The following is a 24,517-nucleotide window of genomic DNA, read 5'->3' as shown; positions in this document are numbered from 1 at the left end:
CTGTTTCCCAATGTGGATTTAATAAGACTACAAGTTTATAGCAACGCAAGACGCCCTGTGAGGCTGGAGTGCTCGTTATACAGCCAGAATAAAAGGCGCTGAAACATTTCGGGATGATGCTGGAATAAAACAAGAGAAAATAAAGATAATGTTCCTATTTGTACAAACTGAGGATGAGAAAAATAGAAAGGTTGTTTATTTTTATGTTTAACATTTTAGGATCAGAGTCAGCTGGTCAGGCTCAGCTCTACATTGTTATTCCTTATGAAAAATGTTTTAAAATGGTTGTCTGAAAACAAAAGAAAATAAATTATGAATCTAAATGACAAAAGGTATAGTTAATAAAACTCATTCTCATGTTAAACAGGTGTTAACAAACATACTAATGAATGAATAAATATTAAAACTGCATTTTTAAAGCCACAAAGCTAGCAAAAAACATCATTTCAGTGTTAGAGAGTCAAATAAACCAAACTTACGGATCATTTTCACACAGCCCAAACAAACTACTGAAGGAAAGATGATCCACATGAGGCCAGCTTGCTTTGTTGATCAGAAAGGATTTGCCACAGGTGAGATGACTCAGAGGGGCTCCACCCACACAAGGAGCAGGTCAGGTGGAGGAAGACTGGAGTGGGAAGACCCGTATGGGAGGACTGTTTTGGCTGTATCTGTGCTAGGCACAACTGAAAACAAGGCTTGATCAGGTAAGGTGACTAACAGGGTGAGCAGGTAAAGGGCCTGACAGGTCGACGAAGGAGGAGGTGAAGCCAGGGAGTGAGTTTTAAATACATGTGATACCATTTTATTTTACTGAAAGTGGAACTGTGTGCTGCACAGCAGTAAGAAAATAAAAGACATCAGATCATTTTCTATAAATTCAATCTTGACAATAAAAGGATGAATGTAAATTCAACTATTGAAATGCAATTAGTAGTGAGTGAGCCTTTTTATAACTATCACTAGCATGCTATCATTTAGTGTGTTGGCGTACTATAAATGAATGTCAACGTACAGCTGAGTCTCAACATGGAGATTTACTTTCATAGAGGAAAAGTGAGTGGATCACCACTATCATGAGGGTTAATTCTCAGAGCCACATCAGTGCTGAATTTCATAGCACACATCTCATTAACTATGATTTAGTCTCCTGTTTCTTCTCGGTTAGCAACATCACCAGGTCAACATTTGTGGGCAAATATTCCCCCCCAAAACGCCCCATTAAAAACTAATGCAGAGTATTATTAGTAGTGTTTTTGTTTTTTTTTAAGTTAGAGTATCAATACAACTACATAAGCCCTGTAAGTAAAAGTATTAATTATGAGTACAATTTACTTAGAAGAATCAAAAGTGAAAGTTCTCATTGTGCAGTAAAATGGTCCCTGTCAGTGTTTTACTATTTGGCTATATCTGATGTTTTTGGATCATTAATATTAATGCTTCATCAATGTGTCTGTTGCAATTTTACTGCTGTAGATGTTTAAGGCTGAGCACATTTAACTACTTTACATACTGCAGGGTTGTTTAATCTACAGCAGTGTATGGTGGTCTGTGAGGATGCCGTAGGTTTGTAGCGTCACTGTCCTGTGAGAATCACTTCTAAACATTCAACTTGTCATGAGCTCAGAAAAACAAGCCCTGTTTTCAGCACTGTGATAATGTATTTTCAAGCTAATCCATGAGGATTTTTAAATCGCTTATTTAGTTTAAGAAGCAGAGACTTTTTTCAGCTAATAAAAGAACACTTAATCCTTCCATTGCAGAAAAATGTACATTTAAAGCCACCTTCACTGGTCAGGAACAGTATGAAAAACTGATCTGAAAAGTAACCAGTACTTAAAGCTGTCCGATAAATGTAGCGGAGTAATAAGTAGCCTACAATATTTGCAACTGAGATGTAGTGGAGCAGAAGTATAAAGTTGCTTAAAACGGAAATTAGCAAACATAAGCATGCTAAACTAAGATGGTGAACATAGTTAACATTTAACGTCTGCCGAGCATCAGTATTGTCATTGTGAGCATGTTCCCGTGCAAATATTACCATTTAGTTTAATCCACTGCAGTATAAACTCTTAAAATCACGAGCATTGCTTTAGACTCTTAATCTTGTTACAAATATACCCTTGGTCTCAGTCTCCTTTATGGTTTATTGTAAGTACTTTAACTGAATTTGCTGAAGACAGCCTGCTATATCAGCATGGCCCAGAAAATGAACACTGACTGTGAATGTTTCATCCCCTCACTACAGCCTGTGGTTGTTACACTTGACGTTTTCTAGGTTTACGTTCAACAAATCCATGAGACACACAGCAAGTAAACACTGATAACATGAAAATTAAAGTTCTCAGGTGTGAAGTGTCCAGATAATCAGGGTTGGGAGGGTTACTGGTGAAATGGTGAAAAAGGTTAGTTAATGTTTTCTCATTTTCTACACTTTACTGTCAGAGAGGAGTAAAGAAACAAGAAACAGAAAGAAGCTGAAATCTGAATTTTCACTATATTTAGCTATTTCTTCCTTTGTTGTGCGCAATTTATTGATTGTTTGATTTAAACACAAAAAAAAAGAAAAAAGAAACTGCAAAATTTCCAGTGTGTGGAATGCAGTTTCCTTATTTCGTATCCAGATTATGTAATCCTATTACATGTAATCCATTACTCCCCAGGCCTGCATAAAATGCACTGAACAGAAGTCACAGTTGCCCTAATCTTATGAGTTTCCCAACTTTGACACTTGGGCTTGTTCTTCATGGTGAAGGACGTCTCTCCAGCTGGTCTGAAGACTCAGCCAGTTCATTTCCGTAACTTGCTGAAATTGAGACGCCTGGAAGGCAAAAAGTCAGCTGATGTAAGAATGAATGGTATGTGTGCCAGTTAAATGGACAATACTACAGGTAATGTAAAGTATAGTTAGTTAGTTAGTTAGTAGTGGTTAAAACACTGATACAGTTCTTTGAATCAACACAAAAACATTTGAGCTGGTTTCTGTAGCAATTACAGTACAAACATAAAATGATTTTAACCTTAAAACAGATGTCTTACTACCAACATAAAGGCAGACAAAAATCACTAAAATCTACATAAAATCTGGTGATCGTATCCAAAGTAATGCTTTCAAAATGTCTTGCAGTCTCTTTTTGGCATTGTTATTTAAAGTGTGGAGTATTAATATGCAAAACAACAGCAGCACCGCCAATTATTTCACTTGAGTTTATTTGTAACAAATGAAACTTGTGTCGACAGAGAACAGAAATCCATACAGACCTGTTTTTCAGTTTTCACACGCTCCGAGAACCAATGTAAGAAAATAAAAAGCACTTGTTGACCCGGAGCAGAAAACAAAAAAAAAAAAAAAAAAAAGAAGAAGTTTACATTTACAGACCAATTGGAGGTAACTGATCCAAGTAACACACCATATTTTTCGTTTTTATACAATTTATAAACTCCAGTTTTATCCATCTACATGATACATTGGGGGTAAAATAGAACACTTTTTTGTGAAACGTCTCTTTTGTGGTACGACAAATCCACAATGTGATGTATTATTGCACATACTGCTGTGCCATAAACTGTGATTTCAGGTGCATCCTTTTTATTATATCACTCTGTATATCTGATAGATTTCACTCTTAATCTTATTTATTCGTTTAGTTATGCATTTCAATTACTCTCTGTGTTTTGTGTTATTTACATATACACAACCATGTGAGCATTACAGGGTCCATCTTTACTGAGTTCAAGTAAAACTCCTTTGGGGAGGGGCGGGGTGGGGGCTTATCGGAGATAATAGGATACTAGTATTAGTGCATAGTACAAAGAGAGAAAGTGCAAGTCTTCCCATAACAGGTGCGACCAAAAGGGGCATCTCAAAAGTGGTACCATGCATACAAAAAACGACAACAGGGTTACTGTAAGATGGTGGAAAACCGTCAACGATCCCTTATACAGTCAAGCGTTAATGGAGATACAAAAAAAAAAAAAAAAAGATGCTGTAGGTTCTGTGTCGTTGGAGACGTAGCACCTGAACTTCTCTCAGCCTTTGTCGCTAGAGGATAAAAAATATGTAAATGTAGACGTCAGAACGAGGAGCACAGATGACCAGATTTTAGGTGAGGGAGCTTCAGGTGGGGGGATACGATATGAATGTATCCGCGTGGTTTGTTTATTTTGTCCAAACTGACAAAGAAAGCCACTGCCGTTCAGCTTTATATAGAGTCTAGATTTCTACATAGCTGAGTAAGTATGACTTGTCTGAGCCAGTTCACAGTCGGTGCCAAAAGTCGCTAGTGTGGCCAAAATTTCATGGCAGGCAAACTCAAGTCTCAATGGAAAAGAGTATTTACACACACACAAAGCTTGTGCAAGTGTCCCAGGAAGAAAAGACGGAAAGCTGTCGACATACAAACTTTTTTTTTTCTGTCAGACCATCCTGCTAACCAACATTTTTTGTCTGTAGGTTGAGTCTCATTGTGCACTTTGCAATTCCAAAAATAGTTGGGACATTTGTTGTTGTAAAACAAATAAAAATAGATTTGCAAAAACATTTTGACCTATGTTCAGTTGAATACAGTGCAAAGACAATATATTTAATGTTCAAACTGATAAACTTTGTTTTTTTGTAAATATACACTCATTCTCAGTTTGATGCCTGCAACATGTTCCAACAGTGTGACAGGGGCATGTTTACCACTGTGGTACATCACCTTTTCATTTAACAATTCTCAGTAAGTGCTTGGGAACTGAGGACACTAATTGTTGAAGTTTTAAAAGTGAAATTCTTCCTCATTCTTGCTTTTTATATGACTTCAAGTGCTGAACACAACGCACAGTTTCTGTAAGACAGTGCTGGACTGCAGACAGCTCAGTCTAGTACCCAAACTTTTTGTTTGTTTTTTTTACTGCAAAGCCACATTACATTGTCTTACTGAAATAAGTAGGGGCATGTCTGAAAAAGACGTCACCTGGATGGCAGCACATGTTGCTCCAAAACCTGTATGCACCTTTCAGCATTAACTGTGCCTTCACAGATGTGATATTTGGGGACTAACATCCCCAGAACATCATAGATGTTGGCCTTTGAATTTAGCGGTGGTAACAATCTGGACCTTTTTTCCTCTTTAACCCAGACGACACCACACCCATGATTTTGGAAAATAATCATGCCCAAAGAAGTCCACAGTGTTTCTGAGTATTGAAGAAATGTGTTGCAGGCATCAAATTCAGAGTGTGTATTTACAAAAAAAATAAGAGAGTTAGTCACTTTGAACATTAAATATCTTGTCTTTGTACTGTATTCAATTGAACACACATTGAAATGTATAAATCATCGCATGCTGTTTTTACACAACGTCCCAACGTTTTTTTTGGAATTGGGGGATGTAAGATAAGAGTTTTTATTTTGACTAAAAGAGATATGATGATGTTTTTGCTGGGTTGAAAAGTGATAAGTACAACTATCCAGCCTACACAGAGCCTTCCATACAAAATTTCACAGCCAAAAAACAGAACCTACAAGATACTTTTTCACATACGGTAACATAACAAAAATCATATACACAGACATTCAGTACACATACATACAAGCATACATACATAAAATACACAAAAAACCCTTTAAAGTAACTTTATCAAAATAGGCGTGTAATATAAGGCACTAGAAATCTAAAATCAAAATACTTATTAGATGCTGTTTGAAATATGAGTTCGATCATTCGTCGGTTGCCGTGACACACAGAAGGATGACATCATCTACTGGAGTTTGTGACGTGATAAAAGGTCTACTTCCTAAAAAGGTCAGTCTGTTTGGACACATTTAAACGGTGGCGAGGAGAACCATATCGAGCGTAACATCCTTGTGTCTGGAAAAAATGATGCACCATCATCAATATCATCATCGTCGTCATAATGGCATAATAACTGCAGTTAGTGACTTGACACAAAAATATATAATACATCTACTTATTGCACACTGAATCAGACAGAGAGAAAAGTCATAGGTGAGCATTCCAGTGAGAAAATTGTTCCTTACCCAATCCCCCCGCCCCCATCCCACCCCGTTTTCTACATCCCTTTCTCGCTCCCTGCTTGAGAAATCTTTGTGAAGCTTATTTGGACACATAAATAACTTGTTTTTTTTCCATATTTTGCTTTCTGTGCATACTCTCTGTAGTGTTTTATCTGGCTTTCTCTCAACCTGCACACAGAACGACTTGGCAAGTTTATTCTCTCCGGTAGCAGCAGGGTGAATACTCTACCTCTGTGGGGCCCCTGGGAAAATTCAAAAATGGCCGCCCTCTCTGACACCACAGGGCAGGCCAGATAGAGATGAGGTTTAGAGCCCTGTGTGCATGCGAAAAAGTGTGTGTGTGTGTGTGTGTGTGTGTGTGGGTAGAGAATACAGGAGAGTGACACTCAATGGTGGTGTTTTTTCTGTAGAATTGTGAACATTTTTCCACACTTAGATTTTGATTGTACACTTTTAAAACAGTACCGTATCACTTTTTAAAAAATCGCTACAGCTCATTGGATTACACAGAAAAAAAAAAAAAGAAATAAAATACAACTTTGCCTTCGTATGGTCAGTGGGGACAAAGTCATAATTCTGTAAAAACAATAAACAGAAAAACGTGCCACAAGAAATACCCAGTTTTTAAAAAACAAGATAGTCACATATCTATATTTTTCTAAAAAACTAAATTAATGTTTTTACTTTGTGGTATGCATTTTTAAACCTCTCTCAAATTTCCCTTACCTTAAATCGTGAAGCATAAGGTTGAACTGGTGGTTTTTATTACTGTATGGTAGAAATATCTTCTTTTTCATTCACAGGAAACGAAAGTCTGTTTCCGCAACAAAAACAGAAAAAAAAACACTTCTCTGTGTCTTTTTTTTTTTCTTTTGGGATGTGTGTTCTTTGTCTTTTTAATACTGTGTGCTCTGTGTTCTCAGTCTCCTGTTGGCAATTCTCTGGTGCTCAAAAGTCCCAGTTCTTTCAGTCCACGAGGCTTCCATAAGATGGATTTGTAGACTCCCTCTCGACAGTCCTCAAAGATAGAAAAAATCAAAATTTTTCCTGTGACAGCTAAATAATGTAGCCGGGTCCTGTATTTAGGTTGGTGATGCTACACTGGTGGTGGACGAGGTGAGAGTTCCACACCCAAGCAATGTAAAGCAATCTGGGTGCTCACAAAAGCACTGAAACGAATAAAAATCAATATCTGATCAAGTATTCTGATTGGAACAGTGGTTGAAGTTGCTTCTTCAGACTGACCAATGGGGTGTGTTTGGGCTGAGGGTGGAAGGAAAACACCCTTGTCAAGCAGGTTGCTATGGCTCAGTTAGAGGTGCTGTTTCTGGGTAACGGGATAAGCCGATGGTCCCCCTTCACTCTGCATGTGGCGGCAAAAAAATCTTCAAAGACACATCGCAGCCTGGTGCATTAATTCAGGCCGCGTGTGACCTAAGAGAAGTGCACTAGGTGGGATGTGGCATGAGAGACGGCCACTGGGTTTATGTTGCATAGTGATCAAAGCTTCCCAGGTACTCCAGACTGGCCCGGTAGCAGAACTGGTACTGGTCCTGGAGGGAGGTGGAAGAATATTATATCAGTGACACACACAAAAAAAAAAAAGAATGAAAAAGATCAAGTGTTAAGAGAGAAAGGCAGCTTGAACCAGAGCGGAGACAGAATAACAACAGCGGGAAAGCTCACCTCTGTCTGAACGGTGGCGGGTCTCTGGGTGCGCAGCATCTTGACAGTCTGGAAGATGTCCACCACGCCCTCGTACCTCATCCTCTCCAGCACGATGCTGAGGGTGATGAACACGCCAGTCCTCCCTACTCCGGCACTATGGGTGGAGACAGGTGGAAACATTTAGAGCTGGATGTATTTTGAACTTTACCACCTGTAGTCATTCATAACACAGTGAAGTACCATGTTTACAATAATATCAAGAAATTCCTCCCACTGATTTTTCACTCACACGTGGGAAAGATCAGACACTGTATTTTTTATTAATGTCTAAGTATTGGTATTTGTTTATCTCTAAGGCCCTTGCAGGAAAGGTTCAACAATGTTGGATTGGGACTTTAGACTCTACCAAGGTCAGATGACTTACGCTCAAAGTCCCCTCAGCACAGTCTCAATTTGCAAAGTCAGTCTTATAGTATCAGTCCTATAGTCTAGCCTTATAGTCAGTCCTATACTATCTAATGGACCATTTAAAATCACGATTACAAATCTCCCTGTTTTAGTGTGTGACCATTTTAACTAAGCTTTACTGTTCTTTGTTGTTTTAAAATTCTTATCTGTGTCTTGCCCTATTTTTGTTTAACTTGTCTGTAACTCGACGTCATTGTAAATGAGGGGAAATTCAATGATTCTTTGAGTTTAAATAAACGCTTGAGTAGAATTGAATACGCAGGCAAAACTTTGAGAAAGAAGTGAACACATACTAGTGTTGCTTCATAACTAGGACAGTGACCTTTAGGCTAATGACTAAAGATCACTGCCCTGTGTGAGCCTCCTTCCTCAGACCAAGTCTCCAAACATGAGCCTCCGATTCGCCTCTCATGAACCTGTTCACACACATTCACACACCAGTGGTGGCCAGCAACCATGCAATGCCCTGGCCTAATTATTGTGAACAACTGCAGCTCAATGTCTTAAGACTCAGCCACAAACCCTGCAATTAGAGTAGAACCCAATCTACCTGCTGAGCCACACATGTCCCAGAATTATTTTTTTTTTTGTGTTTTCTGTGCCCGTTTCAGATGGTTATGTGGCTGTATTTGTGTGTTAGGCTTTTTGCAACTGAAGTTTGCTTTGAGTGCAGACATGTTTCTTTGAGAGTACAGGCTACAAAAAAAATACTTGGATATATGGAAAAATGTAGATTTATGTATCAGGACTTACATCCAAAGCATAGACTATTATACTATAATCATCTGTGATTTGTCCGGCACGTAACGTATCTGATCAGTGCATATACCATTAGCATACATGTACATATAGCATGTTTCTATCTAATTTTCAAGAGACTTTGAAGCAAACTTTTGAAGTGTTGCAAAAAAGAAGAAAAAGTAAGAAAATGCAGATTGGCGCATTTCCATCAACTGATTTGGAGCAAAATAAACTTGGCAGAAAGCACAGCTTCTTTAGAAGTTGGAGGTGTAGGCCACCTTAATGAACAGAGTAGAAAAAGTTGCCAACCACTGACAAACCTCACAAGAAGAAACAAACCCACTTGCTTTGGCCACCCACGAGAGAAAAGTGGAGAGAGCTATATAGGATTTTTTTTTCAGCTGGGCAAGTTGTAATTATTATTTTATGGGACAGTCAACGCTGACAGTAGAAACAGCTTCTTCTTCGCTCTGAGCATAGAAGAAGTTCACAGTTCTCTACTTCAGAACTTAATAAAAAGAAACACCTAGTGTAAAGACCTTTGGTGAATTTGTTTTTAATTTTTTTTAGATGGAAACAAGACTAATGATACATCTAAACCATCAACACTTGTATACGGGGACTGGCAGGATCCCTCTTCAGTGATCACACAGACAGATGGGTGACAAAGTCAAATGAAAAAACAACATGAAGTGCCTCATATCTCAGAGCTCTACTGGTGATGAACACCAATCTGCAGAAAAAAATTCAGGTCCTGTGAAATCTGTTTCTCCACTTATTTATTTAGCTTCTTCTTATATTTGTCACAATGAATACCATGACCATATTGTGCAAACACAGAGGAACAGATCTTACCTGCAGTGCACAGTAATTGGCCCATCCTGGCCAAACTGTTCTTTAGTTTTGTGCACCTGGCCAATGAAATCAATGAATCCCTCTCCTGACTTTGGCACTCCTTGCTCCGGCCAATCAGTGAACTGGAACTGACGAACTGTCCGCGATTGGCCGTCCTGGAGGGAAGAGAATATGTTTATTATTATTGTCACCTTTGATGACAGAAATAATGTGAATACAGTACAGGCGATACGCTCCGATGACTCACCCTGGCATCGGTGACTTTGAACTCTCGGAGGATGTACTGTGGCATGTTGTACTCAGCCATAGGATCCACCACGAAGTACTGGTACCTGGCTGAGCGCTCTGCTGGCCAGTACTGATGACACTTCTCCTGCAGGAGGAGAACATCACATCTCAGGGATTCAGTGTGTAAGAAGGAGAACAATTTCTGACTACTCTGTCATGAAAATGTCTGCCTGACTTCTGACATTCCTTATTCACTTACAGATTGTTCTGTGCCTGAGGAGACATGATGTTCACGAGATATTTCTCACACCACTATCCTTCTCTTTCTCACTGCAGCACTGTGATGCCTGTATTTTAAATGCTCATCATTTAGTTATTTACAGATATTTTCTAAAAATCGCTATATGTGTTGCTTGTTCCCCAGCATCAAAAAGTGGAACAGCTGCTTGTTGTTTATGACTCCTCTTAGTAAACAGAGGAGGTGCGGAAAGCAAGGGATTTGATTTGATTAGCTAATATTAAGTCAAGAGAAGAGGAGGACAAATGAATAAGGACTACTGATTATGCTGCAGCTCAGGAACTCATTCAGGCTACATTTTTTAAATTAAAAAAATGTAAATAATGAGCCCCAATTATGGTACATTGTCATATATTTTATTGCGCATGTTTGGGTAAAACTGATCATGTAATCAAGGATAAATAATGATCTGATCAGTGTTACCTTGTCCATCATTTAAAAGCTGCATCTCACCTAAAAGAATATAATTCCTGTGAGCCTATTACAAAATGTCTATAATTTTTGGCACAAAGTCAGAAAAGTTTAAAACTATCAATATGGACACATAATATCAGCTTTTAGAAGCTTTGATCCATATAATCACCAGATCTAAAACTCCGAGCACCAGCGGAATTCAGCTGCAAACCATTGCAAGTCAGACGTCGATAGTTCTGAGCTGGAATTCCCGACCTCAAATCTAAATGCATCCCAGTGTATCAGGCTCAGGAAAATATGAACGCCTGCAGAAAACTGACATTTGTATGGCAAATCTCTGAATTTAAGAAGCATCTGCTGAGCAGCTGATGTAACAGATAAGCACACTTTAAAGAAGACAGGAGGATCAGACTAGTACTGCTCACAGAGACGTCTATCAAACACAAACCGACTGAATGGAAATGGAAATGCTAACTGCAGATGTTACAGCATGTTTCACAACAGCAACACTACATATGGTAAAAAAAACTGATGAAAACCTAATTCTGCTTGCTGTTCACCGGGTGCACTGCCGTATTACTGTGACGTCAGGAGTGTTTATGTCGGGAAACATAAGCTCTGAATTCCAACTTGAATGACCCATTGCACTATTCTTTGTCAGAGGTTGTGTTTTTCTGAATTCCAAGTACAACTGGATCGGAGCGTATGAGGTTTTGCTTCCCAGTAGAGCCGCTCCATCCAAACATTAATTGCACATGATGACAGTGTGTGCGCATTTGTATCCGTACCCGTCCCATTTCTCTCAGTTTGGTTAGCATGACAACTATGGTGGAGTTGTGTTCCCACAGCATCCTCCAGTAGTCCTCTGTGGTCTCAGCCAGCGGGCCCTGGGTTGCTATGTAGGCCTTCTGCTGCCTACAAACACAAACACATGAATACACAATACACAAATGAGTTGACATTTTCTATGAAGACCAAATTCAACTTAAAAATAAGTTAAAAACATGATTACAGGTGTTTTTGCTTATAATATGTAAATATATCTGCCAATGGAAGAATTGAAAATTTGCTTGTTAAAGATAGATATTTAGGACGAACCCTCTAAAAACAAGTCACTGAAATGTTAGTTGTTAGGCGATTGTGTGATATTACAGTTAGAGTAATGTGACAGAAAGAATGTGACAAATTAGACAGATATACTTGATAAGCCTTTGAGTTTTTGCAGTGTCTACAGAGTCTACATACTACATCTACATGAAACTAAATGCCAAGACGAGAAAAGGAGCACAGAAAATAGTTCAGATCAGTTTGTTCTGACCTGTATCCATCGATGAAACTGGCGTTTATATAGTCAGACCCCTCCACTCCTCTGATTGGCTGCAGACACACACGCGTGGTCTCGTAGGGCATGATGTTCACCAGCCGGTTCTTGAACTTGTTGCATGGCAGGTTGGCACTCACAAACCGTGATGTGTGGGCCTTGGCACTGGCCAGACGCTAGAACAGAGGAAAAAAAATCAATATTTTTTTATAACAAAACTTTTACAGATCCTTAGAAACTGGCCTGAGAAGTGGCGTTAAAGAGAGCAGGCAGAACAGAGGCAAAGGAAGGAAGAAAAACAGGGCAAGTTCAGTCAATTTCAAGGACCTCATTCAAATGTATTTAGCACAAGCCTTGGTTTTCCTCTGGCAAACTGGACAAGTAAAATTAGAAAATCAGCTTGACTCGGCAGGCCTGAGGATATTTAGTCAGACATCTTCAATTGAATAAACAAAGGAGGGGTGATATACGGGGACGAGGGCAGCGGTAGGGAACAGGAACGGGAATAAAATAAGATGAACGAGAGGAGGAAGAAGAAAATCAAGAGTTGGGGGGCAGGAAACCACAAGGCCCCACACTGTCTCAACGCACATAAGTGAACCACAGTTGATCCCGAAAAAAAAAAAAAAAAAGAAACACCCTGGAACACACACATTCATATGGATCCATGCAGACAGGCAGACATGAGCACATAGCGTACACTCCCTCACGCACACTCGACCACTGGATGACACGGCGTAAAACGAAAGACAGAACAACAGAGAACAGGCAGAGGGAGACCGCAGACTCAAGAGGGGAAAACAATGGGGTCTCATGAACCGAACGATGGCTACCCAGAGCGCTGTGGGAGAAAGAGCGAGTACCTTATTTTCTTACAGACAGACCGGGCCGGAAAATCCCACACTAACCACAAGTTCACCAGTTCATTCGGGAACTCTGAACCCAGTTTGCACTGCCAATGATAGTAATTCCTTGTGTCGTTTGGTTTGAATTTGCCTCAGCCTTATCAATAAAGTCTGGCTCACACAAAACTTCATGTTGCTTTGATACACGCCATTATTTGCACCATCTGTTAAGCTTGGATGAAACCATGCCCTGCTGGCAACCTCTTTAAACTCAACCAGTAAACTGTGAGTGAAAGGAAACAAAAACAGTACGTCCTACTAGGGTGTTGGATTACCAAAAGCTGCCAGAACAGCCTTCACTTCTCTCTTTTCTCACACACAAGCCTCAACTTTCTGTGATTTTTATTCAAGGGATGCAACGTCGCTGCTCCATGAGAAATTCCATCCCTTTAGGGTGTTTTGTTGATGAAGGTGGAAAGTGCCGTTTCTGTCCCATAAGTGTTCAAGTGAGATGAAATCTGGTGACTGGGACAACCCTGGCATATGTTTTACATCAATATAAGGCTGAGCAAACAGTTCAGCAGCGGGCGCTCAGTTCATTGTCATTCGGAGGAGAGCGCTGCCATTAGGACAGGAATGCCAGAGCATAGGATGAAGGAGATTGCTCAGAGTGGCTTTGTGTTTACTTTGCCCTCTGAGCGTCTGAGCAGACATAAACCATTCCAGGAACAATTTAAGCCACCTGCTTTCAATATATACCTGTATGGCTAAAACTGATTTGCTTCTCACCCCAGCCAAACCAGACGGGGTCTACTGAGAGCTCGTCTGGCAAGAGGTAAATATCACAGTAAACAAAATAAAAATGAAAATACGACTTCTCAATAACACTCTGAATCCCTCATGTATGTACTTCTTCTTGCTGCCTATGTTCGGTATTCTGAACACTTCCATCTACAAAACACATTTTACAGGAATATTTTGACAAGAGTTGCTTTCCCTAATCGATTATTGGTAACGACTAATTGTTATTTAAAAAACAAACCAGAACAGAAAATCTTTGCTCCTACCAAACATTACAAAATAAATTTTTTCCTCCTCAATCAAAGCTTTATTTCTACTATTCCATATTCCCCGACAGCAGCCAGTGAAACATAAAGACGTAAAGACCTAAACAATTCTATAACATGTGGAGTGCGTCTTCACAAACAATTTCTATCATATTTCAGATTTTCATTTGATAGTAGAGCAAATAAATTTTACTTGATCAACCAAATGCTTAACAACAGATCAAATGAACATTAATTAATTGTGATCATCCCTAATTTTGACATTTTCTTGCCCTCTCAGCTGGTACCAGCAGCTGGTAGGCTTAGCTTAGCGTTAAGAATGAAAAATGGGGAAGTGGCTTGCCTGGCTCTGTTAAACAAGATATAAATCCATCCACCAGCACCTCTAAAACAACTGTTTTTTTTCTAGGTTTTCTAATGGAAACTCTCACTCAGCCTTTAGCAAAAAATGTAGGTTTACCCCTTTTTCATACACATGAGCTGGCCCAGTTTGACTCAGTATGTCAGCCCAGTGCAGCAGGGTTTTGCATCTGTATTAAATCACGGCTGCCCACGTGAAGGTGTGTCCTTTAACTGAAGACGAGCTCAGCTTGAGTTGCAGGGCTGTAAAATGGCAAACAAACACTTAATTTCCTATAAATCTGTCACACAAATGTCTTTCTTATGAAACAGCATAAGAGACACAGAGAGTGAACATGAAACAAGTAGTAAAATAAAGTAGATACTAGGACATAAAAATAGTGACATGAGAGAGAAACTAAACTTCAAACCACAGAGATTCAGTCAGGAGCAACAAAAGTATCGAGACCTTTTAGAAACGTCTTTCTCTCGTTTCCAGCACAGACATGAGTTCACTTTCTCAACACACCCTTGCTTGAGGGGGAGAAAGTGGGGGGGTTGTCAAAGGTTTGGCTGCAGTGGACGAGATCTGTAGGACTAAAACTGATTCAGTTTTCACCCCCTGTCAAACCAGACGTGGTCTGCTGAGAACTCATCTGGCAAGAGGTAAACAAAAATGAAAATACTACTTCTCCCACAACACTCTGAGTCCCCTGTGTACTCACTCTTGCTGGCTGTGTTCGATGTTCTCACTTTGAATTCAGATGAGCTCCCTAAATGCTTGAAAACACCCACATGAGCTCTCCTGAAGGTTTTATCATAGCTTGCAACTTTGTGGCCTATGATTTCTGGTCTTTGTGTGTATGCCCATCAAACTGCCAAAACTATGATGCTTCCTAAACCCTCGGTAGAACCCTCTTACCTTGGATTCAAAAGGTGCAATCCCATAATCTCCTTCAAATCCAACCATCCATCCTGAGTATATGAACGTCTCAGAGGGGGGAGCACTAACAGCCCTGGGAAAGATGCTCAGTGACTATCAAGGTCAGGAATTTCAAGGCTCATACATACTGTATGTCTTTGTGGAGAAGGTTGTTCTCAAGCTGTGTCAGAGAGCCATCGTCCTATGAACATCTTCAGCAGCTACTACACAGATCTGAAGGTGTAGCTGCTTTGCATACTGCTGTTTCTGAGGTCAAGAATTTAATTTGAACCTCAGTGTGAATGAGAAGAGCTGAAGTGCTCAGAATCATGTAAAGTCTCATCATCTCATCATCTAAAGTCAAAAGCTACTAAATGTACTTTTAGATAAGATTTTGTTTGACCTGTTTCATTCAGACATTACACAGACATGTGAGATGGTTGCTGCTTCAACTGGCTATATTTCACAGATGATGTCACTGTGCCTTTGTCCCAGCTAGTTTGGCGAAGATATGTTATTCCTGAAAGCCTTTTTCATTCAGTTTTATTGACTTTTCTGAACTTTTTCATTGACCATTTTACTATATGATGTAATCTTGATTTTATAAGTTTGGGAAGTAAAATTCTGGGATCCTTAACCAATGTCCTTTCTCATTAATCTTTTGTTCTTGAATTGGATTTCATGGAGGACACAATATTGGTCAAACACACATATTAATGGAAGAGTTCAATGTTTTGGGAAATATACTTATTCTCTTAAATGGCTTTGCATGAAGACAGAACACAGTGACCATATGCTGTAACATATGCTGGAATATTTTTAAACAGTGATTTATCCTGCTGAAGTGTGGGGAGGCACAGAATATCTACCAATTCAGGTGTGTAGTAGACCTTTAAGTCTGGCTTCCATGTGGCAAATGGGAAAGAAAAAGGCAACTCTCCCTTACAGAGACCAGTAAAGTGTCTTAATATTCTTATCATGGATCTGTTTTATGAACCATCCTAAATCAGCCGGACCTTCAGGGACATGCTGATCAGTCCTCACCTTGAACTCCAGCTCCATGCCGGTGACGTTCTCCCCTGGTTCGATCTGCGTCAGCCTCTGGATGTAGGAGTACAGGTTCCTCGCTGGGACCTCAGTGTTCCCGCAGGTCACCGCCTCCAGCAATGCATCGTGGATGAAGATGTACTGGTCCTCTGTCTGGACCATGTAGTTCCTCTGGGAGCGCATCAGCGTGACGTGGCCGTAGATGTCAATGGTCTTCTCGTGCTTGATTCGTTCCGTCATGGCGTCGATCACGATGAAGCAGCCGGTGCGGCCCACTCCAGCACTAACGAGGAATAAAAAAGTGGGGGACAGACGTTGATGTAATTTTCTTACATAACCTGGGGTATGAACATGGTAACACTTTATTTGAAGGGGTGCGCATAAGACATCCTCATCATTACACTGTCATATCCATATCATGACACCTGTCATGAACATGAAGTCTTTATGAATGTTTATGACTGTTGTCATTAAGTGTCATTCGGTCAATTATATCACCTTTAATGCAAAGCTGATATTGTATATATTATGACAACTTTACATTAATCAAGACACAAATGTCTGTGACTCTTATTAGATTAGTTCATTTATTCTACTGTCTATGCTGCTGGCAGCAAATTAGGCAGCTAGCTTCACTGCTAACCAAGCTAACTAGCCAAAACCAGCTACAGATTACAGCAGACAGCGGTTAGCCTACTTTAGCAACAAGTAAACTATCGAAACACTATCTGTCCATCAGCTACCTCTGTGAGCTATGTGTCAAAACAAACCACATATGACAGTTTAATGTAATGTTACATCATAAAGCCAAACAGTTTCCTTAAGTCTGATAATGTCAAGTTGTCATAACAAAGTTATCTAAAACAATGTCAACTTTTTTTTTTTTTTTTTACAAATGACATCATCTAAATCGAATGGCACTTAATGATAACAGCCATAAACATTCATAAAGTCTGCTTCATGGTCATGACAGGTGTTATGACACGGTTATGGCAGTGTAATGACCATGGGCACTGACTTGGGTTAAACACTCACATATTTATGTAATGTCAGTTGCCAACATGTGGAGTTTGGGTTGTTTTGGGCAGTTATCACTATAATATTCTGCAGGCGCAGGGAAGGGTTCCAGCGTCCGTCATCAATCATCCACTTACTTACATCGCTCTTATTGTTGTTGCTAGGCGACATGATTGTTACTCTACCTATGAAGCCCAGTTCAGTGATTAATGTGATTACATGTTACCTTTCCAGATCCACACCACTGAACTGTTGATGGTAGACCTCTGGTTTTATTTTAATAGTTCCTAACTTGTTAGCTTGTCACAGTCTGGACCAAATTCAGGAAGATGCTGTAGTAACTTTCTTTTCTCTCCTGGCAGCAAAGACAATGCACGGTCTTCCAGGTACTATTATGCTGCAACCTGAGGTGATCTACACACTTTACAGCTGACAACAGTCACTTAACTATGTCTAACTATAGTATAAAGCACTTTTCTGTGGCTATGTGCTGGTACTTCTCTCTCTGAAACTTCCCACAACAAATCTATGGTAATGACAGTCTCATGCATACCGCTTCACTAAAGTATTACCAACTGAACTGTTGAACACTGTTTTCCTGAGTGTGTGCTGCGGTGTCTTCAAACCTGGTACAAATCTGGCCCCTGTTGCAAATTGTAAAAGCTCGAACATACTGTGCGCCTAAATCAACTAAGTATCACAAAGATGCCAGCCAGCAATATTTCCAACAAAGGACGTAAAAATTGACATCAGCGATGAGTCAGCATCACCGTCTGACTGGCATTAGGAAGATATCCTCTCCTATCGACATACAATCCAGCAATATAATACATTTAGCTGCCCACCCAAACACTTCACATTTTTGCTGTGCTAGTACCTAAATGGTGAAACAGCCTGACCAAGCAAGTTTCTGCAAGTGAATAAAAACCTCTTTATATGGTTAAATTAATATCAGTGTATATGTGTGTGTGTGCGTGCGCAGTAATGTGTGTGCGTTGTTCAGGTGGAATGAGATTCGGTCCATTGTTTGATACAGAGGCTGGTTGATGTGTTAAGGCACATTATGATGGAGTCTTGCCGGGATAATTAAATTTGACTGATAATCCTGTTAGATACTCCATCTGACTGCTACGGAAGATTAGCAAGAGCTCCTCTCCTGCCAACCTTTTCACCCCCCCTGCCGCCCTCATCTCGCTGCCTCTTTATCTTCTCTAAGTACCCTTCCAACACTCTCACACCAGCCCCGCCACTTTTTCACTCTCACATTTGTACGTTTTTTTTAGACTCCATTTTCTCTCCACCTTTCCTTTTCTTTAATTCATCATTTCCATTCACCGCGTCCTGGATTTGACCTCACCTTCTCTCTCATTCTGCACATATCTCCTCCTCTAACTCCTGGTCCCTCGCTAACTCTCCCTCTCAATCATCTCTCAATCCCCTTTTCTTCCCCTTCCCTCCACGTCTATACCTCACTAATTCTTCCTCCCTAGAGCCCCTGCTCCATATTCCCTCTGCTATACCCTCTATCCTCTTCTCTCCTTCCTAAGAGCAGCTTCATTCCAGCTCTGGAGAGTGTCGCTGTGCCAAAGACTGTAATGACAAGTTTCCAGCATCTTCCTCCAACCAATGCATGAGGCTCCTGCTGCTCACACAGACAGCAGCTCATTTGAATATAAACTTATGAACTCAGATCTATCAAACTCAAACGGTAAACAGTTAACACAAAAAGCTACTTATGGGAAATAAGGTCGGCATGGTGGTGGCTGCTGTTGTTTTTGCAACCTTTAGAGATGATGGAGGTTGTTAAAGAAGGAATGTGAGTGTCTCAGCCAGTGAGGATGGTTTGGGGTTTGCATAATGGCAGGTCAATCTCGTTTCAGGTCAGGACCTATGAATGATTTTATACAAGTGCTCTTGGACTCATGCTGATTTTCTCAGAGTCGCAGGCTTTTGAAAATTATGTGGCCAAGTAAAACCCAAAATAACACATAAGTGTTTCATGCAAACACACACACACACACAGTCAAGGACCAAATTTGTTTTCTTTTTGGTCAGCAACCACTGGATTATCTGTCTTCCATGGTGATTTTAGGCATTACTTTGGTAAAGTAAATTATCAGAACTAAACCCATAAAAAAAACCCACCTGCAATGGACAACCATGGGTCCTGCATCTGGAGGGTTGCAGGCCTTGACCCTGCGTAGGAAGGCCAGGAAGGGGGTGGGATGTTCGGGTACCCCATGGTCTGGCCAGGCCGTGAACTGGAAGTGACGAACCTCACGCTTCTCATTGGAGCCGCTCTGGACAAGCAGACATATATATTATAATTCAAATATAATAATAATAATGATAGAATTAAAAATAAGATGAACACACAGTCTATTAATTAGTGAATTTATTGCTAGATAGAGAAGAATGTTGAAGGTGAATGGGGTAGAAATGTACTTAAAGCTACAACAAGGAGTTTTTAAAGGATTGTGAAACTGTCTCAATTCATTCCTCCATTGTAGACCCAAGTAAGTTAATGAGACCATCCGTGAGAAGATCAGCTTTGTTTGTATAGTTGCTCTTAATGGCTGCCACCAGGTCGGATTCTCTGTGAAATCAGATGAAATGAGTCTGTGCTTACATTTCACTAGGAAAAGCTACAGTGAGTAGCACGTTAGCCAGTTAAAAAGAATTCTTATAAAGATCATTTTATTTTATTGTTGTGTTTTGTCCACAGGGCCTGCAAAATCTTAAAGTTCCTTGTTTTAAATGTATGTGAAATGTGTGTGAAAACTGCTGAATCATGTTTAAGTCATCTGTTGGATAAAACAAAAGGGTCACTGCAACTTTTATGCATTCTTTGACATAAGAGTGGTTCCAGACTGTCTTTAGATTTAGATCAGAAGAACTTGGTGAGTCTCCGTTATTTTGAGATATGCATAATTGAGACTGAATTCTGTTGTTTAGACAAGATAACTGAGAGGAGCCTACATACCCCTTTGTTACATGTGTTTTTGACAAGCAAAACCTATGAACCCACTGTTGTGTAGAATTTATGTTTAGTTTTATTTATTTATTTGTAAGGTAGGAATGTTACTACTTCTAGCTGTAGTTAATTTTCAGTCCTTGCCCCTCATCAGGCTTTTAAGGAATAAAACACAAGCTAAAACAGTCTGCAGACAAAGAGCCTGACAATAAAACACACATAGGCAGAGAACCACTACAAACTTTGACTGCTGTAATAATGACTAATACAACAATTAAGATAGTATCTAGACTATATAAACTCATGTCTCACAGTTTTCACAAATGTACCCATATGCCATGGTTTTGGCTTAGTATTAAAAACTTTAAAATCTGTTAATGTTTTTATTTTTGACTGGGTATCCCAGATCTGCAGACCTTTAACTGGAGAAGCAGACCGACTGAATGATTTTTTGCATTTTGCTGGATTGCAGTCTCCTCCAACTTGTAGTGACTCCTTTGCTATCACTTCTGAAAATAATTTGACTGGCAAGTTCTGGAGGAAAGTCATTCACACACTCTGCTCCCTAGTCCCAGTTCATACATTCATTAAGACAACGGAGATGGACCAGTGTTTCTTCATTCCTCAAAACAAGGACTAAAATGAAAATGCTATTTTATTCATCAATAAAGCTGCTGTTAATCTATTTTTTATTGTAAACAATGTCCCATGAAAAGACTAAAAAAAACCCACAATGTGTTACAAAATACAAAACATGGTTTAATTTTTAAAAAAGGCTTACTAAAACAGGAGTAAATAGTTTATTTTTGGGATTATTTTCAGTCATGGATTAATACACTTTTGGTGGCACAGAGAGTATTAACAGCAGCAGGATAGTGTGTAAGTGGGTTTGACTCAAAATAAACTACACAGCTCATGTTCATGCTGATAAAGGGACATGTCACTTAGAACAACAGTTTGGCTTGTTGATATATTTTTAATCATTTTTGGCCAACAATGAAGGTTTGGGGAGAAAAATAAGCTGCAGTGTATGAAGCTACACAGATAATACTTGGTAGTGGGATCATTTCATTGCTGGTGTTGGCGTTTTTCAGGGATTTGTTGACAATAAGAAAAAAAAATAGAATATCGCCAGACTTAAGCTTTAAAAGGTGTGACAACATTACTTGGATCGCCTGGTTTGTTGAACCCAACAGCCAACCCATCAAAGGTGAGACAATTCAACCAATTCAACAACCAATAATCCAAGCAAGAAAGTAGGCCACTATTTTGTGATGAATCACTTTAAAGGGACAGGTGGTGTTGTAGTGAAGGCCCATCTGAAAAAATCAATTTAAGTGCACATTATATTTTGGCCACTATTCAGACAAGAAAACAACCTTTATAATAGCAGAATGTCACTCTCTCCAAATCAACCAACCTTCTTCGGCAAAAAGAGTAATTTTACCTTAGAGAGTTGCCCGTCTGCCGCTGCTTCAATCGATACGTTGGTTTGTCTTATTGTGTGACTTCTGTGTTTTAGAGGCTCAGTTCGGATTCACCAAAGTTGTGTCATAATACAAACTAACTGATCAAGGCAGCGGCAGCAGCAGCAACTCCCAAGTTTTGTGATCAGTGAACAGTGAATCACTGTTTTTGCCAATGGAGTCCGGTGGCTTCACAGTGATATTTGGCTTTTACATAATGGCGGTTTCTCTTTGGAAAAAGCTGTCTTATGGCAAGGCAATGCCGTAAAAATATTCTAAATATAAATCTTTTTTTAAGGTGCCAACCCTATCCATAGCAGTACATTGCTTAGCTTCCTACATGGGTTCTCCAGCTGCTTCCCCACACTGGAATCGTGCTGACCACGATCTACTCTAAGTAATACACCGACTGTGTACCTCTTACACCCCCACTTAAAAAATTCCAAACTCCCCCTCCAAATCTCATCGGAAGGATCAATAATGTATCAAAAAGTGAGTAAGGTTGCTTGTCATCTTAGGTCACATATACAGGCAGCTGAATATTCATGTACGCACTGTGACATGGCCCTAGAACCGAGTGCAAACACACAAACTAGTACGCATAAATATTTCAGCAGATCAATACACACACGACCCCATTCCACTCTGCTGCACATGTCATGTTACCTTGTAAAGAGCGAAGGTCCTGACAGAGTAGGTGGCCAGCTCCACTGTGTCCAGCAGAGTGACCTGGATGAGGCCGTAGGTCTCTGTGCCCCGCGTCGGCCAGTACTGATCACACTTCACCTACAAAGGGAAGAGGGGAGGAAGCTGTGAGAGATGCAGAGCGGTTTGTAAACGTCTGTACACATTTGTGTGACAGAGGAGAGGAAGAGAGCGCTGACTTGTGTGCACGTGTACAGAGGCAAAAAAAAACAGGAGGGGAGTGTTGCAGCGGATCAGTGAGTTCAGACAGTAATATTTGGAAAAAATGTGCATAAAGCGACAACCCAGCGTGTGATAGGGGTTTTAGTAAGAGTGTGGGGTGAAGAGTGACAGAGAGAGAGACAGGGGAGAGAGAGAGCTTTCTGGGGTGTGATCCTGCATAAGACTACAAAACTGTGTGGCATGAAATTACCATAGGTTGGTGGGCTCTCACTAAAGATCCACCACAGAGCTGGAAAAGCTGAGTGATACCTAAAGTTCAGCTCCGTGCGTCGCCCTACATTCCAACCTCACAAATCCCTACAAAACTACACTCTTAGAAATAAGGGTTCCAAACGGGTTCCTGCTATTCCTTGCTTTTGAAAACCCCTTTTTTGAAGAAAGGGTTCTTTGTAAGAGTACTAGTTCCATTAAAAACCCTTTTCATCCAAAGAACCCCCTTGGAAAAAGAGAAAGAAAGAAAGAGTTCTTCAAGTATTTTTAAGGGTTGGTCACCAAAGGTTCTTTGGTGGATTCTTGGTAAAACCCAATGCCTTCTACACAAAATGCATTATTCTTGGTAGAACCCCCTGTGTGGGTTCCAGCTAAAACTCTTGGAATATAAAACAGGTAGAAACCTTTAGGTGGGTTCTGGTTAGCACCTTCAGAAGTTGGAGAGGTCCTGGATAGAACCCCCAGAAAGAGTTCTGGATGGCACCTTTATAGATGGCTCTAGGTAGAACTCTTCATCTAAGGATCTATGTAGAACTTTCTGAAAGGGATCCAAGTGGGACCAAAAAGGATTCTCCATTTGGAACATGGCAAAGAACGAATTATGGTTCTAGTTAGCACCTTTATTTCTAAGAGTGCACACCAAATCCCAGCAACCCCACCCACCGAAACACCTAGAATTCCCCTGTAGAAGGCGGTCATATTTGTAGTTCTGCAGCTCAGCCTCAGAGACCACAGAGGAGAGAGGGAAAAAATCCCAGAGGAGAGGGGAAGAGGGGAGGAGGGCCTTGGCAGAATCAGGCCAAACCAAACGTTATGTGCTGATCCCTCCAGTCCTCACATCAAAGACAGCAGGGAGCTCAGCTCAGCTCGCTCTGCATTCCACTGCTCCAGACTGGGGATTATGCGTTTTGGCCCAAGACATTCAGGCTGTAATTACAGCTTTTCAACTGTTGTTTTCCCACCAGACCTTGAGACACTGTGGGGACAGGAATGGTCGTCCACGTAGGGGGGCCAGACCCCTGCCAAAGACTAAACAGGATCGCAGTAAATGCCTGGTGTGAAGACTATATTATCCATTGATATATGGGCTAACAGCATAACTGCACCCCGTTCTGCTCTTGTGTGGTTTGATTGGTGCTAAAAGGAAGGATACTGGCAAGATTCCCACAGTGGGGCCATCTGTGATCATCTGTGTTGTTAATGCGTAAACACATAATGGCATAATGTTGAGAGGTGTTAAATGAGATTAAATCATTTTCTCCAACAAGCAGCCCACTACTCCCACAAACAGGAGATGGTGGGATGAGAATAAACAGCTAAGTACATTCAAACTTAATGTTTTAATTGTTGCATAATGTTGGTACTACTTTACTGAATTTAGAGAGTTTAAAGCCAAACAGTGATTCACCAACTACAGATTCATCACATTTAAGAGGCAGTAGCAACCAATACCTTACAATTAGGCCCTCTGCAGTAGGGCTGCCCCCTAATAGTCGACTACATAATTTGTTGATCAGAAGAGTCTTGGGTCACTATGTTTTCATTAAGTCATTAGATGCAGAGAAAAAAGAAACCACCTGAAACGGACCTTTTCACTGGTAACACATAAGTCATCGGTCCACTGCTGCTAACTGTGCTGGAGCTGCCATTAGCTAGTACATAGACATTAAACTCGTAGATGCCACATT

The 24,517-nt window shown here is 40.2% G+C and overlaps 1 protein-coding gene across 1 annotated transcript in view; it reads right to left on the bottom strand.

Moving 5' to 3' along the window:
* Positions 1 to 5,329: 5,329 nt before the first annotated feature.
* The window catches only part of ptprdb (protein tyrosine phosphatase receptor type Db), a 218,718-nt gene continuing 199,530 nt past the window's right edge, over positions 5,330 to 24,517 (bottom strand). The window contains exons 35-43 of the mRNA XM_084715473.1: positions 22,359 to 22,478; positions 19,398 to 19,552; positions 16,233 to 16,518; positions 12,013 to 12,191; positions 11,483 to 11,609; positions 10,002 to 10,127; positions 9,755 to 9,909; positions 7,709 to 7,844; positions 5,330 to 7,575 (exon numbers count right to left, since the gene is read on the bottom strand). Of these exons, the coding sequence (XP_084571599.1) occupies positions 7,507 to 7,575; positions 7,709 to 7,844; positions 9,755 to 9,909; positions 10,002 to 10,127; positions 11,483 to 11,609; positions 12,013 to 12,191; positions 16,233 to 16,518; positions 19,398 to 19,552; positions 22,359 to 22,478 (1,353 nt within the window). The 3' untranslated portion in view covers positions 5,330 to 7,506. The remainder of the gene's footprint in view (positions 7,576 to 7,708; positions 7,845 to 9,754; positions 9,910 to 10,001; positions 10,128 to 11,482; positions 11,610 to 12,012; positions 12,192 to 16,232; positions 16,519 to 19,397; positions 19,553 to 22,358; positions 22,479 to 24,517) is intronic.

Source organism: Lutjanus erythropterus, chromosome 3 (genome assembly GCF_056507025.1).
Source record: "Lutjanus erythropterus isolate fLutEry1 chromosome 3, fLutEry1.hap2, whole genome shotgun sequence".
Taxonomy (NCBI): domain Eukaryota; kingdom Metazoa; phylum Chordata; class Actinopteri; order Lutjaniformes; family Lutjanidae; genus Lutjanus; species Lutjanus erythropterus.
Note: the sequence above shows the minus strand (reverse complement) of the source record. Positions and strands in the feature narration are given on the sequence as shown.